General features: G+C 44.5%; 1 protein-coding gene across 2 annotated transcripts in view; it reads right to left on the bottom strand.

Annotated features, from left to right (window-relative positions):
• Positions 1-7316: 7316 nt before the first annotated feature.
• The window catches only part of GALNT14 (polypeptide N-acetylgalactosaminyltransferase 14), a 136192-nt gene continuing 122765 nt past the window's right edge, over positions 7317-20743 (bottom strand). For both annotated transcript variants that reach the window (XM_026094732.2, XM_064509923.1), the window contains 3 exons: positions 19447-19591; positions 12518-12637; positions 7317-11900 (listed from right to left, as the gene is read on the bottom strand). In XM_026094732.2, coding sequence (XP_025950517.1) covers positions 11742-11900; positions 12518-12637; positions 19447-19591 — 424 coding nt within the window. In that variant the 3' untranslated portion in view covers positions 7317-11741. The remainder of the gene's footprint in view (positions 11901-12517; positions 12638-19446; positions 19592-20743) is intronic.

Here is a 20743-nt window from a genome sequence, read left to right on the forward strand (position 1 = left end):
GGGTGGCAGCTCAGGCTCTCTCTTACACTTGGTCAATTGAACACAGATAATCTTCCTGCTCATAGTTACATTGCAGTAGACAACAGGACTTGTCATTTGGCAATTATGGGTCTATTTTCTAGGTGGACATCTCTTATATGAGAAAAAGCCTAGATTGCCCCTACAGGTGGGAACCTAGTTGCAGAAGTGGGAGAGTCTGCTAGAGCGTGGAGGCCATCTGATGACAGTGATAGCTCAGAGAAAGTGATGCTGCTAATTGCTGCAATTAAACAGTAATGATATAATTAATGTAAAAATTATGCATGGCTCAAATCCAAGCTATCATAGTGCAAGAGGTATTCATCATGCCTAGATGAAAATCATTCCTGTAGAGATGATATCAAAGTCTCCTTTTATGACTTGATTGTGGATAATGGCTATGGGGAACTCAGGGAACAGTGACAGACTGTGTTCAGCAGTGGCACTGCCTGATAGGAACTAGAAGGAAACACAAAAGAACATTAAACCTGACTGGATGAATAGAGCACTGAAAGCTAGTGGGGCTGAAAAAGTGCAGGTGTAGCAAGACCCTTCAAACCCCTGCCCCAGACCAATAGCAGGCCCTGCATAGCCAGGTACAGAGACTGGCTCCAGATCTCCAGTTCCCAGCACCTTCAGAAGGAGTGCTGGCACTTCCCCTTCCAAATGGATGATGGGAAACAGGACCAGAAAAGTTAACCATTTTCTCGTTTGTTTGTTTTAGATAAACAAAGCAACCTTTGGTGAAGGGCAAATATGATGATCACCACTCTGCATCATCCACATCCCACGTTTCCAATTTGGTGTATTTACAGCAGTAAAAATCTTCATCATCCTCCCTAATTTGTGACATGAAGAAAATAAATTGGAAGTGACATTATAAAGTGTTGAAAAGTCTGTGTAATACTGCTTTAACTTTAAAAATTAGGTATTCCCAGATAACTGGAAAAAAAAAAGTGTGAATGTTAAAAGCAGTCTGTCATGTTTACTCCATGCCTGCTCCAGACTCAGCTCATTCTCCAGTCTGGCTTCTCAGTTTTCAATATCTGCCTTGTCATATTTCAAGATGTCCCCCGTCAGGGCACTTTTGAGGACATGTTAAAAGTATGGCTGAGAAGGCCTCATAAATTGCAAAGAAAAATAATTTGTTAGTGTCCAAATCATCAGGTGGCTGTACCCAGCAACCCCCTCAGTTAGGCTACAATACTTTTCCTATGATTGCCATTTTCAATGAGCAGCAACAGCAGAATATCAGAGTGCTTAGGGGTGTTTGGCTATGCTACAGGTGAAGTGATATGTTTGTTGGGTCCACAGAAACTTTGAATCTGGAAAACTGGGCTGAAACCATGGCCAGCCCCAAGCCTTTCCCACAAATCCAGCTTGAAATATCACTATAGCAAGTAGTACTCACCTGGCATTCAGTTATATCTGTTTCCACGTTGGGACCTATGTGTGGTGATTGAATAAAAACAAAATATTTGCTGTGTGCCCCCACTACGTTTTACCAGTTGCTCTTTCCAGGGACAAGAACAGTAGTCTCAAGTAAAAGGGAAGGGTTCTGATGAATCTCTAAACTAAAAATAGATCAGGCATATTAGAAAAGTTAGAGGGAAGACAGTCTGTGAGTTTCCTCATACATTTTTTCATACCATGGTCCATAAGCAATTGCTCTTAAGCAATCCCTCTGTGATGCACCCAGAATCCTCTCTGTAGTTTCTTGCAAAGGTACTGTGGGACAGTGACGCAGCAGGGAATCTATGGGATCAAAATTAACACATAGCTTACAGCTTTGTCCTCCAACAGCTTAAAGCTTTCTGGTCTGTTTGTCTCTGGCTAAACATAGAAAGCCCTGAGGTCCAGTAAAATGGACCCAATATTTGTGTTCATGCAAGCATACAATATATTGGCCATTTGGCTTTATAAACGTACCTTGTTTGGTGTCTGAGGAGGAGTAATGGTTTTCTATTTAGACTGTGGAGTCTACTGCTTAATAATAAATACACTCCTGACATTGCTAAATGATAGCCTGCTTCTAATAAACCCCATGCTGATCCGTGTGTTGGTTAGAGTGGGTAATTCATTTTCCTGGACTGCTAAAACTTTAGCTGGGATTATAAAGACAACGTGAATCAGCCACGATCAGCATGTCCCCTGCTGGCTTGCTCAATTTCTCCCCATAACAGAATACTGGCTAGTTTTCTCTTCATGTTGTGGATCTTGTTATTAGCTAATTTCATTATTAATTGCTCCTAAGGCTCATGAGGCCATTTCAAGGCAAATACATAAGGGATCTGTGGGGCCAACAGCAAGAGACCACTATACTTTCATACACACCATCTTCCCAGGCTACCTAGTACCAACTTGTAATCCAGCCAGGTTATTGAGTAAAGAGCTTGCAGCCACACTCCAGCTCAACCAGAATGAACCGAGTGCTCTAATTTTTTCCCTGATTTGCTGTTGAGTGCTGGAGAAAGAAAGAAAAAAAAATATATTATCCTCAAATCTAATTATGGCCTCGATAGCTCCCAAGGATTTGGCTTCATGAAGCAGCTCATAAGAATCTTCCTTGTCATTGTGCCCACTAATACTCTTTGGTCTCACATGCCAATAAAGGCTTGTTTAAGTCATTTTAAATTAGGTGATAATATGCTTACAAGCTGGCTGAAGGATGCACAAGACAGGTAACAGACCTAGAAGGGGCAGCCTCCAAGGAGTGGCTCATGCACGCAGCTGCCCAAAAAAGCCTAGCTTCTCGCACCACTGGGGCTGTGGTGAAGGGAAGCAGGCTCCCCTTGGCCCCACTGAGGTTCACATCTGTACCCCAGGAGCATTTTCTTTCTGCAGCTGTCACAGGAGCAGGGGATGTCGTACCAAGAAGGGCAAACTCACTAGACTGAAAATAAACAACTTATTTCTACTTCCTATTCACAGTGAAAAGGGACTAAAGCAGTGATGAATACAGCCAACAGCCATTCCCTCCTCATGGCAGAGTTCCCCTATTTCACAGAAATCAGACCAGTGCAGACAACACAGAAGAGCTCCCCAAGTCACCACCATTGTTAGCAGCTTGAGCAGAGAGTCCAAGAGCTGGACAAGATGCAGAGCCAGCAGGGGAGGTGAAGTCCATGCTATTTGTCAGAGCCTGTGAAGCTCCAATACCAGCAGAGAAGCTCAGGTCACTGGAATTTTCCTGTGATACTTAAACTATGGTAGACAAAGGAATTTTAATGCACAACAGACCTTGAAAGCCATAGAGCAGATCTTGAAGTCCCTAAGCAAGGAAGTTCACCAAGCAAGTGAAAGCTGCCTCGCAGCAGGCACAGCACCACCAGTGACCCTCTGAAAGCCTTTACCGTGGTCCTGAGATCTCACGGCCACCCTGTGCCTCTGCCCAGGCCCTGGCACTGCACTGGATGGACTGAGACCATGCTTTGACACATAAGGTGCAACATTTTGGAAACTGGGCTTTTAACTCTCCATTGCCTCGTATTGAATCAATTTAGGGATGACCTTTTAAATCACAGACTAGATAGCTCATGAGATTTTCGTTTCTCCTCCCTGCCCCTTCACAGCCATCCACCCACTACTGCTACGATTATTATTTGCTACAAAGTTGAAGTCAGTTTAAGGATACTGCCTTTTTCTTCCTCCAACCTAGTTACTTCTTATTTAATCCTATTGAGGTACCATAAGCTTTTCCTTCCCTTTCTGGATGCATGCACTTTCAGGCATCTTTTGACAACTACCATTAATTATCATGAAATATGAACATGGGGCCATTCACTTCCACAGCTGCATACAGGCAAATCAGTGCAAGATGTGCTCTCCACCACCAGAGGACAGTGAACCCTGTCCCCTGCAGAGTGACCAGTGCCTGCCCCAGGTCAGGTCAGCTGGGGTCTTTTTCCCAGTTGTCTCAGGGACAGCCTGGGGCATCTGTTCAGATGGCATCTACCACCAAAAGTCCCTCTGCTCTTGTTTGAGTATTCATGAGCCAGTCACTTCAGCCCAGCCCTGACACTCTTGCCAAGGGCAAAGTACATGCAGGACCCCACAAAACATACCTGGTCTTACCACAACTGCACTGGCAGTGCTGTGCAGAGGAAAGAATGGGGACTCCACACAGGAGCTGCACTGCAAATTCATTTACATCTCTGTTACACAAGCAGTATACCAAGCCCTGATACCTCTTAGATACTCTCAAAATTAGATATTAGCAGACTCTGGGAATGCCTACTACAGAAGACCAAGAAGGCTGGTAGAGGGGTGGATGCAGTGATTTTCTTTGCTGCCGCTTTTCTCTTTAAAGCGCGCTTTCTGTTTTGTCGTTCACTGCAAGTTCGCTGCCAGAGTACCTAAACAGCCAGCCACCTGCCTTGATTTGAGGGCCAGACTGGAAGGACGGAATAGGCTCTAAGTATGTATGGAGTGACTGCAACAGTAGTGGAGAAGACAGATAGAAGAAATTGAATATAGTCAGAGAGAAAAGCAGATGCATGTGTGATGCTCCAGAGCCACCACTTACCCTCCAGCAGCCCAGGTGGACCAATTTGTCTCTCTTGAAGGCAACAGAAGCACCCTGGCATCTTACTAGCAAGTCAAGGCCCTAAAAGTAGACTGAGCTGGCTTGCTTGCCCTGGTAACATGCTCTGGGTTACAACACCAGGCCTTACGAGTGTCTGTGATGTGATTAGGAAATATGATACACCAGTTCTGAATCAGAGTAGATAAGCTCATCTCATTTCAGAGCTGACTCACGGATGGATAGAGATCAGATTGGCTGTAAGAAATTCCCTTTATTGTGCAACTTGTTATTCACGGTAGACTGAAAATGGCTTCAAAGGTGATCCCATGCAGTCTGAGGGATATCTTCTTATATCTAATGTACTTTATACAAACCAAATTGGTTTTTGCTTCAAACATCTCTCTGCAGAGGAAAATCAATTTCAGGTTGCAATGGCTGTGATCTTTCAAGCCAAAGGTCTATTGCAAATGTACTAAGTGCTTGGCAATGCAAACAGGCAGAGACAAGACAAGTAATACACATGTCCACATATGTGCCATGTCCAAATCAAGGTTTCACTTCCAATACACTTAATAATCCACTGCCACTCTAACAACAGTATAACTCACAGAAGCCAAAATGTGTTGTGACCAGATAAACAAACTTGTTTTAACCCTTACAGCATTCTGGTGCAGCCACTTCAAGCCACTAAATCAGTTATCGGTCAAAATAAAAAAACTCTCAAAATGCAGGGTGCTGAGCCAATACATACACAGGCTCTCCCCATGCCATAGAGCAGGCAGCCCCATACTCAGGTGATTTGTAACATACCCACTTACTCCCCAGCCTCACCTGACTTATTTCAGCAGCTTCCTCACAACTCTGCAACTCCTTCTGCATCTTGTAAACTCACCCCACTTGCACTTGGACAGCCCTTGGATAAGACTAGCTACCAGCACTTCCCACCAATGCTGATCAGCCATCGAAGCTCCCCTCCATGTCAGCTAATGCATAACCCTCCCCAGCTGCACTTTTTAAGGATTAAGAAGGTGGGAGGGCAGCCTCCAGATGAGGGCTTCCTCTCAACACTGCATGCTCTTTGACTTTGCATGAACCAATCACAGCTGTGCATCCTCCACCACCTGATCAGAGCTGTGTCCTCATCTTCAACAGCTGTGGACAGCTAAAGTCCAATAAGGCTTGTAATAGCTCTCTAAATTGCGTTGGTTTAGCTCAAAAGTCAGAGGTATTACTAATGTTACTAATTATTAATGTTAGTAACACCCTTGGATCAAGTCATGACTGCACACAATCTTTGGATCTGACTTCGCATTAATAAAAAAAAGAAAAAGAAAATCTCTAATCAAGGAAATAGCCTGGATGTCCACATGCATGATTCAGGAATTGCAGGAAGAAACAGAAGTCAGGAAAACTACTTGAAGTGCTTCTAACACAAATGCATCTAAAAGCATTATGAATGCAAGAATAGTGTTATGATACTAGAATGCTGACTTCAAATAAAATAGGCTTAGACAACTTGTATAAAGATAGAGGAAGAGGAAGAAAGGCCTTAGACATTTCTCCTGCAGAAACACACAAATAGATTTGTGGATTGTTATGTGCCTCTGTGGCCAGAGCTAGTTTGGAGCACTTAGCATGTGTCCAACATTCAGTAAAAGCACAGCAGCTCTGAAAGACCGCAAGAGCACTGCAAAGTCACTTGATCTTTTCAGTAAGAAAATCCAGGATCAAGTGGACTTTGCTCTGGTGCCCAGGAGTCGTGGAGCAGCCCTGGGTCATGGGGGTGGATTTGCAGCTCACTCGAACAGAGCACAGCAACTTTAGCCCACAGCTAGGAGGATACGTTGCCTGTTTGCAGAGGGTCCTGCTAGAACATTAAGGTGCCTCTTACGCTCTGAATGTCCTGGCAGAGGAGTCTCTGCTGTAACAGAGAGAAAGCTGCTACCTACAGGAAAAGCAACCACCTCTCTCTCACAGGGTGAAACAAGGAAGAGTTTAAAACTAGGAAGGCTTGTCTCAAATGGACCTTCAGATGGGAGTGTGCTTCTTCCCACTTCTCTCAGTTCAAGCAGTGGGACCAGGTTAGCCAGGACACTGATCTGTAATCAAGCAGCTTTTAGCCCAAGGTTGGAAAGCTTGGGCTGCAGAAAGTGCATGGAATAGTATGTTTAGAATCATTAAATTTGTCCACAGTGAAAATCTCTTTTCTCCTCCTTTCTTTTAAAAAGGTCCCTAAATCCATTTCTACTAACTTACAGACTCCAAAAACGTTCAGTGTGGAAACAGTCCTGATCTAGTAATATCCTTCTTTTATTACATATTTCAGGATACATACAAGCTGCCAATACTTTGGTATTTTTTCCCCCTTTTTCTTCTCCTTGGTAAGTAGGTAGGTTGGTTGATTGGTTGGTTTTACAGCTAGATTTAACCCTGATCAGCAGCAATGTTTTGGCTGGAACCTTCTTGCAGATAAACCACAGGAAACTGAGAGACGTCCGTCATTGTGGAGGACAGCTGATAGAGCATTGCTGGAAGGGTGCTTATGCAAAACCCAACCTTGAAACTCACGTCATGTTTTCTGTTGTGCATTACACAGACCCAACCTGGATTTCCTTAGTGCCTGAGTAATACAAGAGAAAACAAAGCACCCCCTACATCACAAAACTAGCATTTTCACCTGCAAATTTACAAGTTGCTCATAATCAACTCTAAGCTAAGATGCAGCTGAACTCAAACCTTAATTAGACTCAATTAGAGAGGAGGTGCAAATAGATGTTTGTAACACTTTTTTATTCTTACAGGGTTCTTAGGCACTTCCAGTGAGTAACAGAACAGTGGACATACGGAAGACATCCTTAAATCTAGAATAATTCTGCCAGATTTCATCCCTTGAATCTCTGTGTAAGCTAGACACGCATACAGGGCTTCCTTAACCTCTTCAGCCATGTAAAGCAACCAAGTAATATTAAAACTAGGGCTGGACTGATCATTAAAAAAGAACTAATTTAGCCAGAAAATTAATGAGCTACAGTTTCTTCTGCAGTTTGTGCACTGATCATTAGCAGCTTATGATCTGCTTGATTTTGCTTCCTTTACCACTTCCACAAATAATTCTATCCCATTGGTTTTCACTAAAACATTTAAGATCTGAAATTTGAGCAGGCCCTATTGCACTGATCACTGTCTGATCAGTGTCTGAGTCATGAAAAATACAAGCCTGCTACGCTACAGCCACTGGTTTGTTTAGGGCAGGTAATAAAGATCTATGTCACTTAACTCTGGAGGCTGCCTGTCCATCTTTTGGTGTGTGGACTGCTGGTACTGCATATAACAAAAACTAATGCTTAGGTTTCTCCCTGTTCAAAACATTGAGTTATTGTTAATTCAGCCTCATGGCACCTCTGTGAGAAAAGTCTTACTATTGTCATCCTCAGTCTTCACTAAAAGTTTGTGAAACTGAGACTGGGAAATGAACTAAGCTATCCTAGATCACTTCTACAAGCAGTAGTAGGGATCAGCACTCAGCACGCTGGTGCTTTTCTTGAACCAGTCTCCCAGTCCTCATCTATCAGCCTCCTTTTTCCTGTTGCTTCACTGGATGATCAAAGATCTTTGAATTCACTTTCCTTCTCTTTACTACTAAATTACTGCAACAGTGTATTATAAGCTGACGTTCCAAGCATTAATGCTTTGTGCTGTTATCTTATGGTACTGAGCTGGTACAGACAGAAGATGAACACAAAATATCTGGAAATTGGATAAGCAACAAGATAGGGACCGTAAGACTGCCCCTGGCCCAACTAAAACCTTCTATATTTGTTCTCATTAGAACATGGATCTCCTTCGGGTTTTTCTTCTTGGGATGAGGGATTTTTTGTTGTTTTCGCATAGGCTAGATTGAATCCTTTCAAAGGCAGTACAGGCTCCAGCCCAGAGTTTCCTGCTCCAGATCTAATTTTCCCATGGGTTTTCAGCAAAGCACAATAAATAACTTATCTGAAGGTCATAAAGCCCATCAAAAAGCCCAATAGCCAGGATTAGAACCATAGTTGCTACTTTATCTTCTGTTCCTCCAAGTCAATGCAAAATGTTACCAAAGGCATAAGTACCAAATGGCATTAGGGCATCAGATGTATAAACATAGGAGCCAATCTAGATATGCCTATCAAAGGGCATGGATCAGTTCACGGCATGATTATAATATCTAGAGAAGTAACAAATATAAAGCAAAAAAAAGTTCATCTGTATCCAGTGTATTTTAATAAGTGAAATAAATCCAAAGGGGTGACTTGGATGTCAGAAGCAGTCACCTTTCCACTGTGACACAACACAAGGTCTTTTTGCAGGGACATTGAGAGAAGATTCAATAGGTGCCATATTGTTGCATGCCTGCTTATGTTAAGCTTCCCAGGAGTCATGCTCACACCCTCAGGCTTCTCTGAAAACCTTGCTAATCCATAGGGCTAATCTCCTTTCCTGGACCATGAAGCATGCTGTAGTCTAAGCGTTATGCTGATGGATGCATGAGGCACAATCGTCAGTTTGCTGAGCATCTGCTGCTTCCCAGGTCTTTTAGGTAGTTGGCAGCTTTTGGGCTTGCAAGAGATTTAGCTGAGTGATGTAGCTCCCTTGTAGGGGATGCCATGCCTGATGTCATGTTCCCCACCTCCTGTCTCCAACGACCCCCACACAGGTTCACAGTGATCACTCTCATGTACATCGTGGAAGTGGAAGGGTTGTATATAGTACTCAGATTCAGTCCTTCACAAAAGGCAAGAAAGCTGAAGAGCTGTTCAAACAACTTATTCCTAGAATACCTCTACGCAGGTCCCATCTATACATGTGCTCCAGCCCACATATGTGCAGTGAGGTAGCAGTTTCTACTAAGGCAAAGGAGAGTGTTACCTGTTTAGAAAGCTTTGGCTGTCAGCAAAAAAGATGTTTCAGGCTCAGGTGGAAAATAGTAAGCTGTATGTGTCTGAGTTCTAGGTCAGAGTGTAGCCGGCAGATGCTGGATTTCAAACTGAAGCCAAGTTGTTCAGCTAATGTGTGCAAGGCAGCAGCATTTTCTCTCTTTAAGTTCTAAGAATCAGAGCAACTCCGCTGTCCCAGGCTGCAAGCACGGCACAGGTGTGAACATGTCAAGTTGCAAGCTCTTCGAAGCTGCTTTCCTTTGTGAGCACTGAACAGGAAATTATTACAACTTGCCTGTCATCTGCAGTGAGAAAAGCAGGTGAGATATTTCCTGCTTCAGTTAAATAGAAGGACCACAAGGTCCCTAACCTTCTTTGTGAAATGGTCCTTTACATTTTGAATATTTCCCTTTGTTTCTTTGGAAGGTGGTGACATGAAAACAATGCACTCCACCACCATGAAATGAGCCCTTCCATAATAGAAGTCCTTCAGGTTTGCACCAGGGGAGCTTCGTTAGCTTAGCAATCACTACAGCACACAGAAAAGCATTTATATCCTCTGACCTTTTATAGATAAAGAGAGTTATACTGGTTTGCCTCTAAAGCCAAGGAGATTTACACATATGGCTTTCTCCCAGCACTGAGGGAGGAGAAACTGAGGCAGTAAAATCCTGAAAGCTGGCATATTATTCAAGAAGGGATGCTGAGAGAGCTTGAAGGGCCAAGGCTTATGGTATTCTATCTGCAGTTTGCAGCACAGGGACAAAAGGATGGGATTTCCATTAGAGCCCAGGGCTTTCAGAGGCACAAACTGTATTTGCTTTCAAGTCACATTTGGAGTCTTATGAAAACTCTCCTCAAGAGTTATTTCACAAGAGCTGTACATGCAGCTCTTGGTGATTCACTGCCTGTTATCTGTTGCCATAGTGGGATCTGCTCTGAAGGGTAGATTGGAAAGGGCCCTTCATTTTTCTCTGTAACTCCCTCTTCTGAGGTCTTCTATCTTTTTCTCCTTTGGCAGGAGAGGTATAACTCCCATGTAGCTTTAGCACCTTGACATGACCTCTGGTTAATCCCATATCTCCAAAACCTCAGGAAATCTGCCTACACTAAAAGATTTCAGGAGAGAGGTTCTTTGTGACCCAGGGTTCAAGGCTCAGAGGTATAACTAAGGGAGTCCCAAACCATTTCTTCATCACTTCACATCTTGGGCTACAAGATACTTGGGAAGCAAAACCAGGTAATTCCTTTACCTATCCCTTTTTCTTTCCCACAGTCTCTAGTTGTAACTACCTCCTTTATTCCTTTTGTAGTCAGGAAATTGGAAAACACAAATATGACACAATTACCTTCAATTACCAAAAATATTATTTTTATGGAATAGAGTGAAAAAATGACTTATTCCAGATCTGAAGTAGTGAGAGACATATATTGAGATTATAAGGGAGTTTTTAGCGGCTGATGCTCACCCATGGCCTTCAGAGAGGTGAAATAATCATGCTACTGCTTCTCCTTCCAGCATCACAGTGGTTTGTATCCTTTAGTCTCACACAATGAATCCTCTGTTTGCTTGGACTTTGGAGATTCAACACCCATGGGCAGTTTGCACAGAGCAGGACTCCTCCGGTACCTGCTGGTTTGATCCTGGCTGCACTCCTAAATGACAGCACTGCCTCTCTGTATACACATCACATACATGGATCACACACAAACTAAAAGGTGCAACACAGCTCCGCCCACACTGTCTTCAGAAGACAAACTCAACCACCGCAATGAAAAGTGCAAAGATTACTCAGTGTTTTCCACTTGCCCCCAGGTTATGCTTTTAAGCATCCCTTGCCAAGTCCTCTCCTTGTGCACCTGCCTCACCTCTTACAAAGCTACTGAGATGGTTGTTTTGCTGAGTCCAAGTCTCCTCTTGGTCTCCAAGGCTCTTCAAACTGTGTTTCCAGCGAGATTAATAAATACTGTACACACTGAACTTCAGCAGGGCCCATCCCAGGACCCTCAGTGTCACTTTAAGACATTTCAAGATTGGTTTCTTGCCGTCCCTTCCCTTTGAATGTATGACTGCCAATAAGCCAATAATGGCTACATATTCTGCACTCAACATTTGTTGTTCAACCTAGAGTGCCATGTCCTTATTTTTATTTAAATGATTCTTCTCCTGCCCCATAATACACAAGGACCCCCAATGGTTTTGCATTCGAGCTCCATTTGGTGTATCTTGGTTGCACGTAGCAGAGTCTCAGTGCCTGGCCCAGCTAGGTAGGTCCTGAAGCAGGTCAAGACATCACCATGTCCCAGCGCTGACTCATGGCTGTGCTCTCACAAGGGTTGATTACAAGCTCTTTGGTACTCTCATTCGTGTCCCCAATCGCCTCAGTGTCCAAACAGAAACGCGAAGCTATGTGCTCAATGTGCGACCCGACTTTACCCCATCGCTGTGGAGAGACAGACATGGGATAAGAAACATGGGTAAACAAGCCTCCTCCTCATCAGGCTTTTAAAATACTGTCCTAGTATCAAAAAGAAAGTCATCGCTAAGTCTTCCTAGCTTGATTGGGGCGATTACAGAGCACCCCCAGCCCATACTGAGCAGGGCGCTTGCTGAGCGTTTCTCCTGCCAGATGTACGCTAGACTCATCAGAACTCAGCCTCTGCCCAGCCTACAGCCTTTGGATAGATAGTATATCACTAACGGCTTTTCCCCAGGTCACTGGTTCAAATGCCAGCTACATGATTAACTTCCAAGAAACGCTAGCATCTGCTGGCTGACTGGCAGCCTGTGCAAACTAAATTGCCAGTTTCAGTTTGACTTCTGTGGCTAAGTATCCAGATCACCACCCGCACTAATAGACATCCTTATCAACACACTTATTTGAGAGGCAAAGGGCTGAATAGGCCAGAGTCTGCACTCTCAGACAGACCGTGCTTTCCAGATGAAGTCAGAATACACTGGTGATTTGATGTTTAGCAATATCTCATTGCTCTTGCTAGAAAGATAAGAGAACTTATAAAAATGATCCAAGGAAAATGGGAGATCAATAGAAAGGCTCACCTGCTTGTTGTCACCTTCTTTGCAAGGTGACAGCAGCACCTGGGAACCTGGGAAGAGGGTATACACGGACAAGCACAGCTGCTGCTGGCGGACTTGATGGTTGTATGTGTATGTCCATTCCTGCAAAGAGGAAGAAAAGAAAGAAAGGAGGTTAGAAATCAGGGTTGATTCTTGGCATTCCTCTACCTGGAAAGCAAATATTTTGGCTTAGCTCCTGCCCCCACTGAAACTAAGGCAAACCTCACTGACATCAAAAGGCACAAGGGTGAGTCACTAAAATGTTTCAAACCTCCCCAAATCTGCAGCTGTCACTGGAGGACTGCACAAACCACAGGAAAATGTCTGCAAAAGCTGCTGAGAGAAAATGGTTCACAAGAAAAGGATTTAATGGCCAAAACTGGACTGGGGTTGGGAAATGGTAGAGGTGTAGAAAGGCAGCAAAAAAGAGGCAGAAATAATACTAATCGCACAATGTACCATCCTCTCTTTCTGAAGAAGAGCAGCAGAAATGCTCTGTGGCTTGCAGCAGGGGAGAGGAGGTGGTATGTACCAAATATCTGCAATTCCCCGAGATTCTGTTCCCACTTTCACAAAATTCAGGGGTAAAGCTCCCCTCAATATCAACGGAGCAGGACCAAGCTCCAAATGCCTGCTGTACTGGTTTGGCAGGACCACTTCCTTTGCACCTGTGTTGTCTCAGAGTTTTCTCAGACTGCTTTTTTTTCACCTGCTCTTTATCATCTTAGCCAAAGAAATCTTTGGAGCAGCACAGACCCTCTTTGTCTCTGCAAAGCTTACCATACATCAGGGTCTCTCTGAGATTATCATTTTTTTTTCCACCCAGGAATATTTTCCTTAGGAGAAAAAGAAGAGTGGCTGACAATTTAACCAGGATTTTCAAACGTGCTGGATAAAGGATCATGTTTGTACAGATACACCACTTAGCCCAGGAATATTTCACAGAGGTTTCTTCCAATGTTTATTTCAGTTGAACACTGTCCATCATTTATCTGTGTATATGTTACCCAAGAGCACCTCCTGTGGATCTCAGATTCTCCAGGCAGGGATGTCTCCGTGCTATTTCTGTGTGCCTTTAAGTAGATAAGAGCTCCTTTGGCTTAAGGGAAACTGCAAATCACACTGTTACATAAACCTGGACAGTAACTTCTTGAAGTTTTTTTTTTTTTGTTTTTTTTGTTTTTTTTTGCTTATAACTTTGTGCAGGCACTAACTTAAAATCAGGAGGAGGGGTTTCCAAGGCCCTCTAGCCTGGGTGCAAAGCAGAATCAACTCCTGCTGTATAACCCACTCTGAGACGGAAGTAAGACAAGCAGTAGTGGGAGCAACTGAAAAGCAGCTTGCCGAGCAGCTGAGCGGGTCCGGAGGCTGAACAGCAGGCTGGCATCACTGGCAGGGGCTGAAATAACCAGGCTTGTGAGAGCAGGTCAGAGAGCCAGGGAGGCAGAGGGCCACAACTGCCAAGGCAGGTGCCAGGGTACAGGCTGCGAGAAGTGGGAGAGTCACTGGCAGCAAAGGTGCAGAGGAAAAACAAAACAACTGTGAGCACCGATATGGAGGAGCCAGAGTTGTGAAGTGACCCCAGTGGGAGGGAAGGGTGTTTGCAAGGGAGCAGAAGGCAGTGCTCAGCATATGGGCTTTTAGGCTGGGTCTGGAAAAACCAAAGAGTAGAAAATGCTTCTGGGAGACTGCAACACTTTGTTAGTGCCAAAAGGAGACACAAAGAACAAACAGTCTGATTTCAGAGCTCTGGGGCACCTGTGGCTCCCACCGACTGTGAATTGTGGAGGTTTTGGGCTACGTTAGCAAGAGTTATTAAAGCAGGGAAACACTTCCACTCCTTTGCTGTTTGTCACAGTCAGCAGTTCTAACCCCTCTCCCCAGCTTTAAAACAGACAGCTACAGGCATTTAGTCCCTGGGAACATAAATTCCACTTCATTGAGGTTCTTAACCACCTGGAGGGGAAAACACACTTCCGTACAACAGACCCAGACCCACAAGAACTTCACACTGTGCCTCTCACATCCCCTGATTCTTAGCCCTCTACTCCCCATCAACTAACAGAAATTGAACCTGGCTATTTGAACAGCCTGCCTACAGGCTTCTCAGTGAGAGCTGCTCAGGATTTCCACATATAACAAGCATGCATTTTCAGAGCCGTAGTCTGCACCCAAATGGCCATCTGGCAACTATTTCTTCTTTATCAGATGGTGCAGAGTTCACCTGATCCTACAGTGAACACGTTCCAGACATCCCAACCGTGCATGCTGTCAGCTGCTGTGTAAACTACCAGCCTGGGAAATCATGTGCCAAATTAGTCCTGCATCTGTGAAGAATCAAGCCCTGAGGGGCAAGCTCCAACACCTGTTCTTGGAGCCCGCACCGCCTACAAGCTGCTTGGAAAACCTGCTTTACATTTTTAACCAATTCTTCTTCATTTTAACTCCAGACAGGGCTTGAGCTGCATCCATGGCTATGAGGCTCCTAAACAACAAGAAGTTAATTCTGCAGCTCATGTATACGTTAGATCCCCCAATCAAGTCAGAGAGTGGGACTTCTTGACCTATACAAGCTCCTTGCTTTGCTGAGGCACTTCATGGAGTACTGCTCCTCCCAGAGGTTCTCCGTATTTCTTTCCAGCCTTCCTGATACTCACATCCTTTCGAGGCAGGTCATCCTCTCATTTAGCAAGGCGCTATGGGACAGAAGGGTTATGGTAGCCACGTATCCTAAGTTGCTATTCGTTGTAAGAAGTGAGGCCTGTACGGTTCAGACGTGTGTCAGTTGGATAACTGACATCTGATCTTCCCTCCCTTGCCCCCGGGGTTTCCTGCCACAGACTGTATCTAAACTGACAGATTTTCACAAGGCTCTTCTATTTTGACAGAATGACTTTCTGTGGAAGCCAGTCCTTTTGAAAATGTTTTGTCCAGTTTTAATCACATCTCTTCCCTTTTCAGCCCCAGATGAAACCCAGAAAAAATGATGCAGAAAATGAAGACTGAGTAAATAAAGTCACTTGAACACCACTGAATCCATGAAGAGCTTCGAGTTAAAATACAGGCAAATGGCCATGTGAATTTTTAAATTTACCCCATATCTTCCCTTATTTGTATCAGTCCAGATGAAAATTCCTGCTTCTTTCCCATGAGAAACTACTTTATCTTCCCCTAAACCCTGGCACACTCATCATTCCTGTGACCAGCACAGCAGTAACAAGAGCAGAGGTTTGCGCCGCAGGCTTTGCAGCGAAAAGGGCAGCTCAGGGTGCACCTCAGCAGAGAGGCCTTCAAAGAGCTGACACAACCCAAGGGCTGCAGAGTGGCCAGAAGAGATGCCGAGATCTGATGCCTGACACGAAGTAAAAACAGACACAAAAGATGAAACACAAATCAAGGTTTCTGGGCTTTTCAAAGACAAGGCAGCTCCTTGTGAAGTGCTGGTGGCGCTACAGACAGCAAGGAGGCCAACTGGAAGAGCGGAGGCACCAGCCACCCACAGCAAATGGCAGTCCCCATGCACTAGCTGCTCTCCTCTGAAGCCCTGGCTAAAGCTCACTCCCATCTGAGGCTTGAGACTGTTTTTCAAGGCTTTAGCATCATTCGAGGAGGCACCTGTCACTGCTACTCAGCATTGTTCTGAATTGAAGAAATTATTTTAAAAGTGACCTTCGGCTTGGCATAGCTTAGCTGGCAAAAAGAAAAAGAAGGCCCTCAGCCTGTCATGCAGCAGCCTGCCGGGAGTCCAGCGTTACATGGCAGAGCTGTATGAACTCTGCTGCTGAGCTCAGAGAGGTCAGCAGCACCCCAAAGCCGGAGCAGCAGCCGGAGAAAAATGTTTATGATGAAACCTGGGATAACCTCAGCCCTCATTTATTATCTTCTTGCCATCATAAGGAAGAACTTCCCAAGACTGTTAGTACTCCACTGCACTGGTCATCTAAGAATAACAGTGCTTCACTTATCAAAAGGCCCCATGATGTAACTGGTCCTTATGTACTTCTCTGGAAGGGGAAAGCAAAGTGCAAAGGGTGCCCGTGCCAGTGCTGGGTGCAAAGCTGACACGACTGACAGCCTGCTCTCTGCTCCCGCTGCACCGAACAGCCTGCTGGGGCCAAAGGGCTCGGCTGGCCACATCGCAGAGGGCTCTGTGGGATGCTAAACCTTCACTGCTGCCAGCCACAGCAGCGGCCCTGGAAGCATTGTCTTTCATTCCCGGTGGCCCCAAAAGGGGGACAGGTATAAAAATGCCAATATGCCCACTAAAGGCAGACTAAAGGCAGAGTGCCACAGTCAAGGGGTGAAAATTGTTCCCAATGCAATCCCCAGAGAACGAGCCAGCATTGCACAAAGCTCTCTGCTAGTCTCTAACTCCAGGGCAGGTCCCTTGGAGAGCCACCTCACAGGACACAGCCTGCCCTGGCTACTCCAAGACCTTACAGAGAGGGAAGGGCCAGGTTGTATCTGGGGTGTGAGAAGACAGAGCTCTCCTACAGAGTGTCAAAGACGATGGGTCCCCTTGTGCCTCAGCATCCCTTTTTGTAATTCAGGACGGATACCAAACACCATCAGGGAGGGTTTGTGAGATCTGCTCGGGTTTCATTGCAGTCAGAGTATTATTTTCAATTTGCCCAAACTATAGATCTGGCCAGAGGGCTCACAATATCCTTCCCATGTACTAAAGAGAAAAACCCAAAATAACAACGAATTGATTGCCATCTGATCGCTTATGTTCCTCTCCCCTCAAACCATGGTGATGTACGACGGCTTAGGTCTCCTCACACGCTGACCCAGGACTTCACACATTTAATGCTGCTAAAGAACTTAGGGAGCCCAGCAGGGAAAGAGCTACAGGAGGGGAATCAAGCAATCAAATTAATGCTACTGGCCTTGATAATAAAGGATCTGGACAGCCCGGATTTTTCCATTGTACTTGCTGGATGTCAGAAAAGCACAGCTTTGTTTTAGCTAAACATATTTTTGAAATAATCAAGCTTAGGGCAAGCAAAATGTGACTTCAATTTTTTAAAAGTGAAGATTACTATTAGATTTTGTTACATCTGTATATGTAATTAAGGAGCATTTGGAACTGCTGCCTAATTTATACTACATAGTCCAGTGATTAAAACCCCCACCTCATGGATAAGTTCGGGTGGTCTTGTAACAACTGAGTGATTAAAATATACACTTCTATCCACAATGGCAATTTTAAAATCCTACTTTTACCTGCAATGTTCTCTGTGGGTTACAAGTAACAGATCACTACTCTAGAGAGGGAAAGGAGGATAAAAGGGAAAAGATGTTGCTCTCTTCCTGTCTGTTTATTGAGTGTCGCCATTCAGTGATCTCTTTGTAGTACGTTCTACTGCTCCCCTGCAGAGTTAGTCCTGGACAGGCACAAGAAATTGAGTTGCCGTCCAGTGGGAAACGTTTGACCTATCGAAAACAGCTGCGGAATCAGAATGGGAAGATGAAAAGTTTACAGCATGAAAAATTCTGAAATTTTTCTCCTCAGAAATGTCAAAACAAAATGTGTTTGATAGGAATGAAACAGTCCAACTTGCTGACATGACATTTCTCATTTTAAAATATCACATCAAATTGATATTTCAGAAAGACCAATACCATTTCATTTTGAAACACTGGCTTGAAACAACAGTTTCCCTTTGATTTTTCACAACCAGATTTTTTTCAAAACATCTAGCTCATTGAAAGTTGCAGTTTTCAATAAAGTGTTTCTCTTTTCTTCTTCAGAAAAGTTGTTACTGCAAGACATGATGACCTGCTCTCATTAGCTGACTTCTCTTGCTGTTTATGTAAGAAGTCAATAAAACAGTGGAAGAAAGAAAAAGAATTTTAAAACCTGGAAACCAGTTAAACTATAAAAACTGTAACCGTGCAGTAATTGCAGTGACACTCACTGTATTTTCTGAACTGACTAAAATTCAAGTAGTCATTGTTAATTTTACCAGACTGTGAAGCAGATATTATTTTACTGACTAAACGCAGGCATGCAATTGCATGCATAAGAGATGCACATAATGACATGCTTCATTTGCACAAACAAATTAGGGAAGTTTTCAGCAGCATCCCCAGGCTGGGCCTTTTATATGCATAGCTACCTGTTTTGAATGTGTAACCATGAGGGGTTAAGGATGTACAGTCAAGTGAAAGCGAGTACACCATTGCCTATTAATTTATTTCATGGCATCCCTAAAGAAACAAGTGACTGTTATCCTCCCTGCTTTACACATGGGAACACTGACAGAACTTACAAACATGCCAAAAATCACAAAGGGAGCCTGAAGCAAAGGCAAGTATTGAACTCACGTCTTTAGAGTCCTGCGCCCATGTGTCCGCTGCAAGGTGCCTGTGCCTGCTCTTTGCTCTAATGTTTCCTAGACTGTGCTTCAGAGAACACACACTGGTTGATACAAATTTTTTTCATCTCGGTGAGATTAAAAAAAAATGAGATCATCCTCATTAAATTCCCACTAGTTTAATGGGCAGTTTAATATTTAAAGAATGCAGACTATGAAGTTATAAATACCAGTGCGATTCAGTGCATTTTGAAAGAAATAAGGCTGAAAAATGAGAGGAAATTATAGTTCTCTTTGTCTTCCTCTGTTCTCTGCATATGAATGATGCATGGCGTCCCTGGCCAGCAGCAGGGAGTGGTGCTCAGCGCAGGCTAGCACGGAGAAAAGCAGTCCACCCCGGTCTCGAGCTGCCTGGCTACCACACCAGTTCCTGCTGCTGCCCAGGGCTCCCGCCGAGGCAAGCAGGACCTGCCAGGCTTTAACTACATCTCAGTCTTCCAGCTGAGCTTTAGCAAACTTAGAAAATCACCTTGAAGCTGCACTAGAGCCTTTTCTTCAGCTTGCGTTATGGGGATAGGCACTGTACCCTACCTGTGCCGTTGCTGCCGTGCCTTTGCTGCTGTCGCAAGGATTTAAGCTCAAGACTGGGAACTCTTGGCCTTCGGACTTGTGCGATTCCAGGCAGTTCTGCCTTTGCCTGATCATCCCGGACTGGTAGAGTGATTCCTCGGGGATCCTGTGGGAACAGCAGAAAATAACATCTCCTCTCCCTGAGACACACAGGCTATTCAAAGGGAGGCTCTGTGGGGGTAAGGAGGGTGCCATCAGCACCTCAGAGTTCACCTTCAGAAAACGAGAGTGACAAAATCTGTCTCAGCACTGAACCACTGTGAGCAGTGCAGGGACATAGACACTGCCGAAGCAGCATTCAGAGATGGACGGTTGGCTTTCGTAAGAGGGAAAAATAAACAACACTGCACAAGGCAAACAGCGGAGCAAGAAATACACTGTGAGCAGGTGGAAGGTCAGTCTTCAACCTGCAGGGGTGGGGAAACTTTATAAGAAACCACCGCACGGCCCTGTCATTCTCAGTGAATGCTGCTGTAGTGAAAAAGCAAGAAAACAGCTATAAATCATTTTCACACTGTGATTCTACTCTCAGTGAATGCACCAGGAGGTCCCTGGAGGTATCTCCAAAACTTTTGTGCCATTTCTGAGGATAGCTCCTGGTAGTGACTGAGGGAATGGGTGCAAGGGATTCTGGAGTATTTTTGGTGCCAGAAAGGGATTTGTGCAAAAGCAGCTGAGAACATCCATATTAACCAAAGCATTAGGCTAGAAGTAAGACAGTCTCCTGAATAAATGTTATAAACTCTTATAGTGGAGTTTGATAACAGAAAAGACTTCAGCATCACATAAATGCATCACAAATTTAAAGGGCTGGAGTGCGAGAAGACTGGAAATAAGGTGCTTTTTCGTAAACAAGAGTCACTAAGTACCAAAACAACTCACCAAAGGCTATGGTGGATTTTCCATCCTGTGATACTTCCCTATGACATCTATCATGTCGCATGGGCAGGGAGATACCTGAGGAAGCCTTAAGAGCTGTCTTACCTAAGCCCCGAGCAGTGCATGCCCCAGCCACACTCAGCTGTCCTTGTCACTGCTCTGCTGCCCATGCTGGGCTGTGAACAACCACCCTCAAGCCAGATGGGACCTGCAACCACTAGACCAGATGGTCTCTGCTAAAGAAAATAACTGGTGTTGTGTACCTCACCAGCACTGGAAACCCTGCTGCAAAGAGCCACGGAGCAGCCTGGCTATTACTACTTATTGAAAGCAGAATCACAAAGGAACTATGTCACGCTGTGACTGAACTATGTTTAGA

This window comes from Dromaius novaehollandiae, chromosome 3 (genome assembly GCF_036370855.1).
Source record: "Dromaius novaehollandiae isolate bDroNov1 chromosome 3, bDroNov1.hap1, whole genome shotgun sequence".
Taxonomy (NCBI): domain Eukaryota; kingdom Metazoa; phylum Chordata; class Aves; order Casuariiformes; family Dromaiidae; genus Dromaius; species Dromaius novaehollandiae.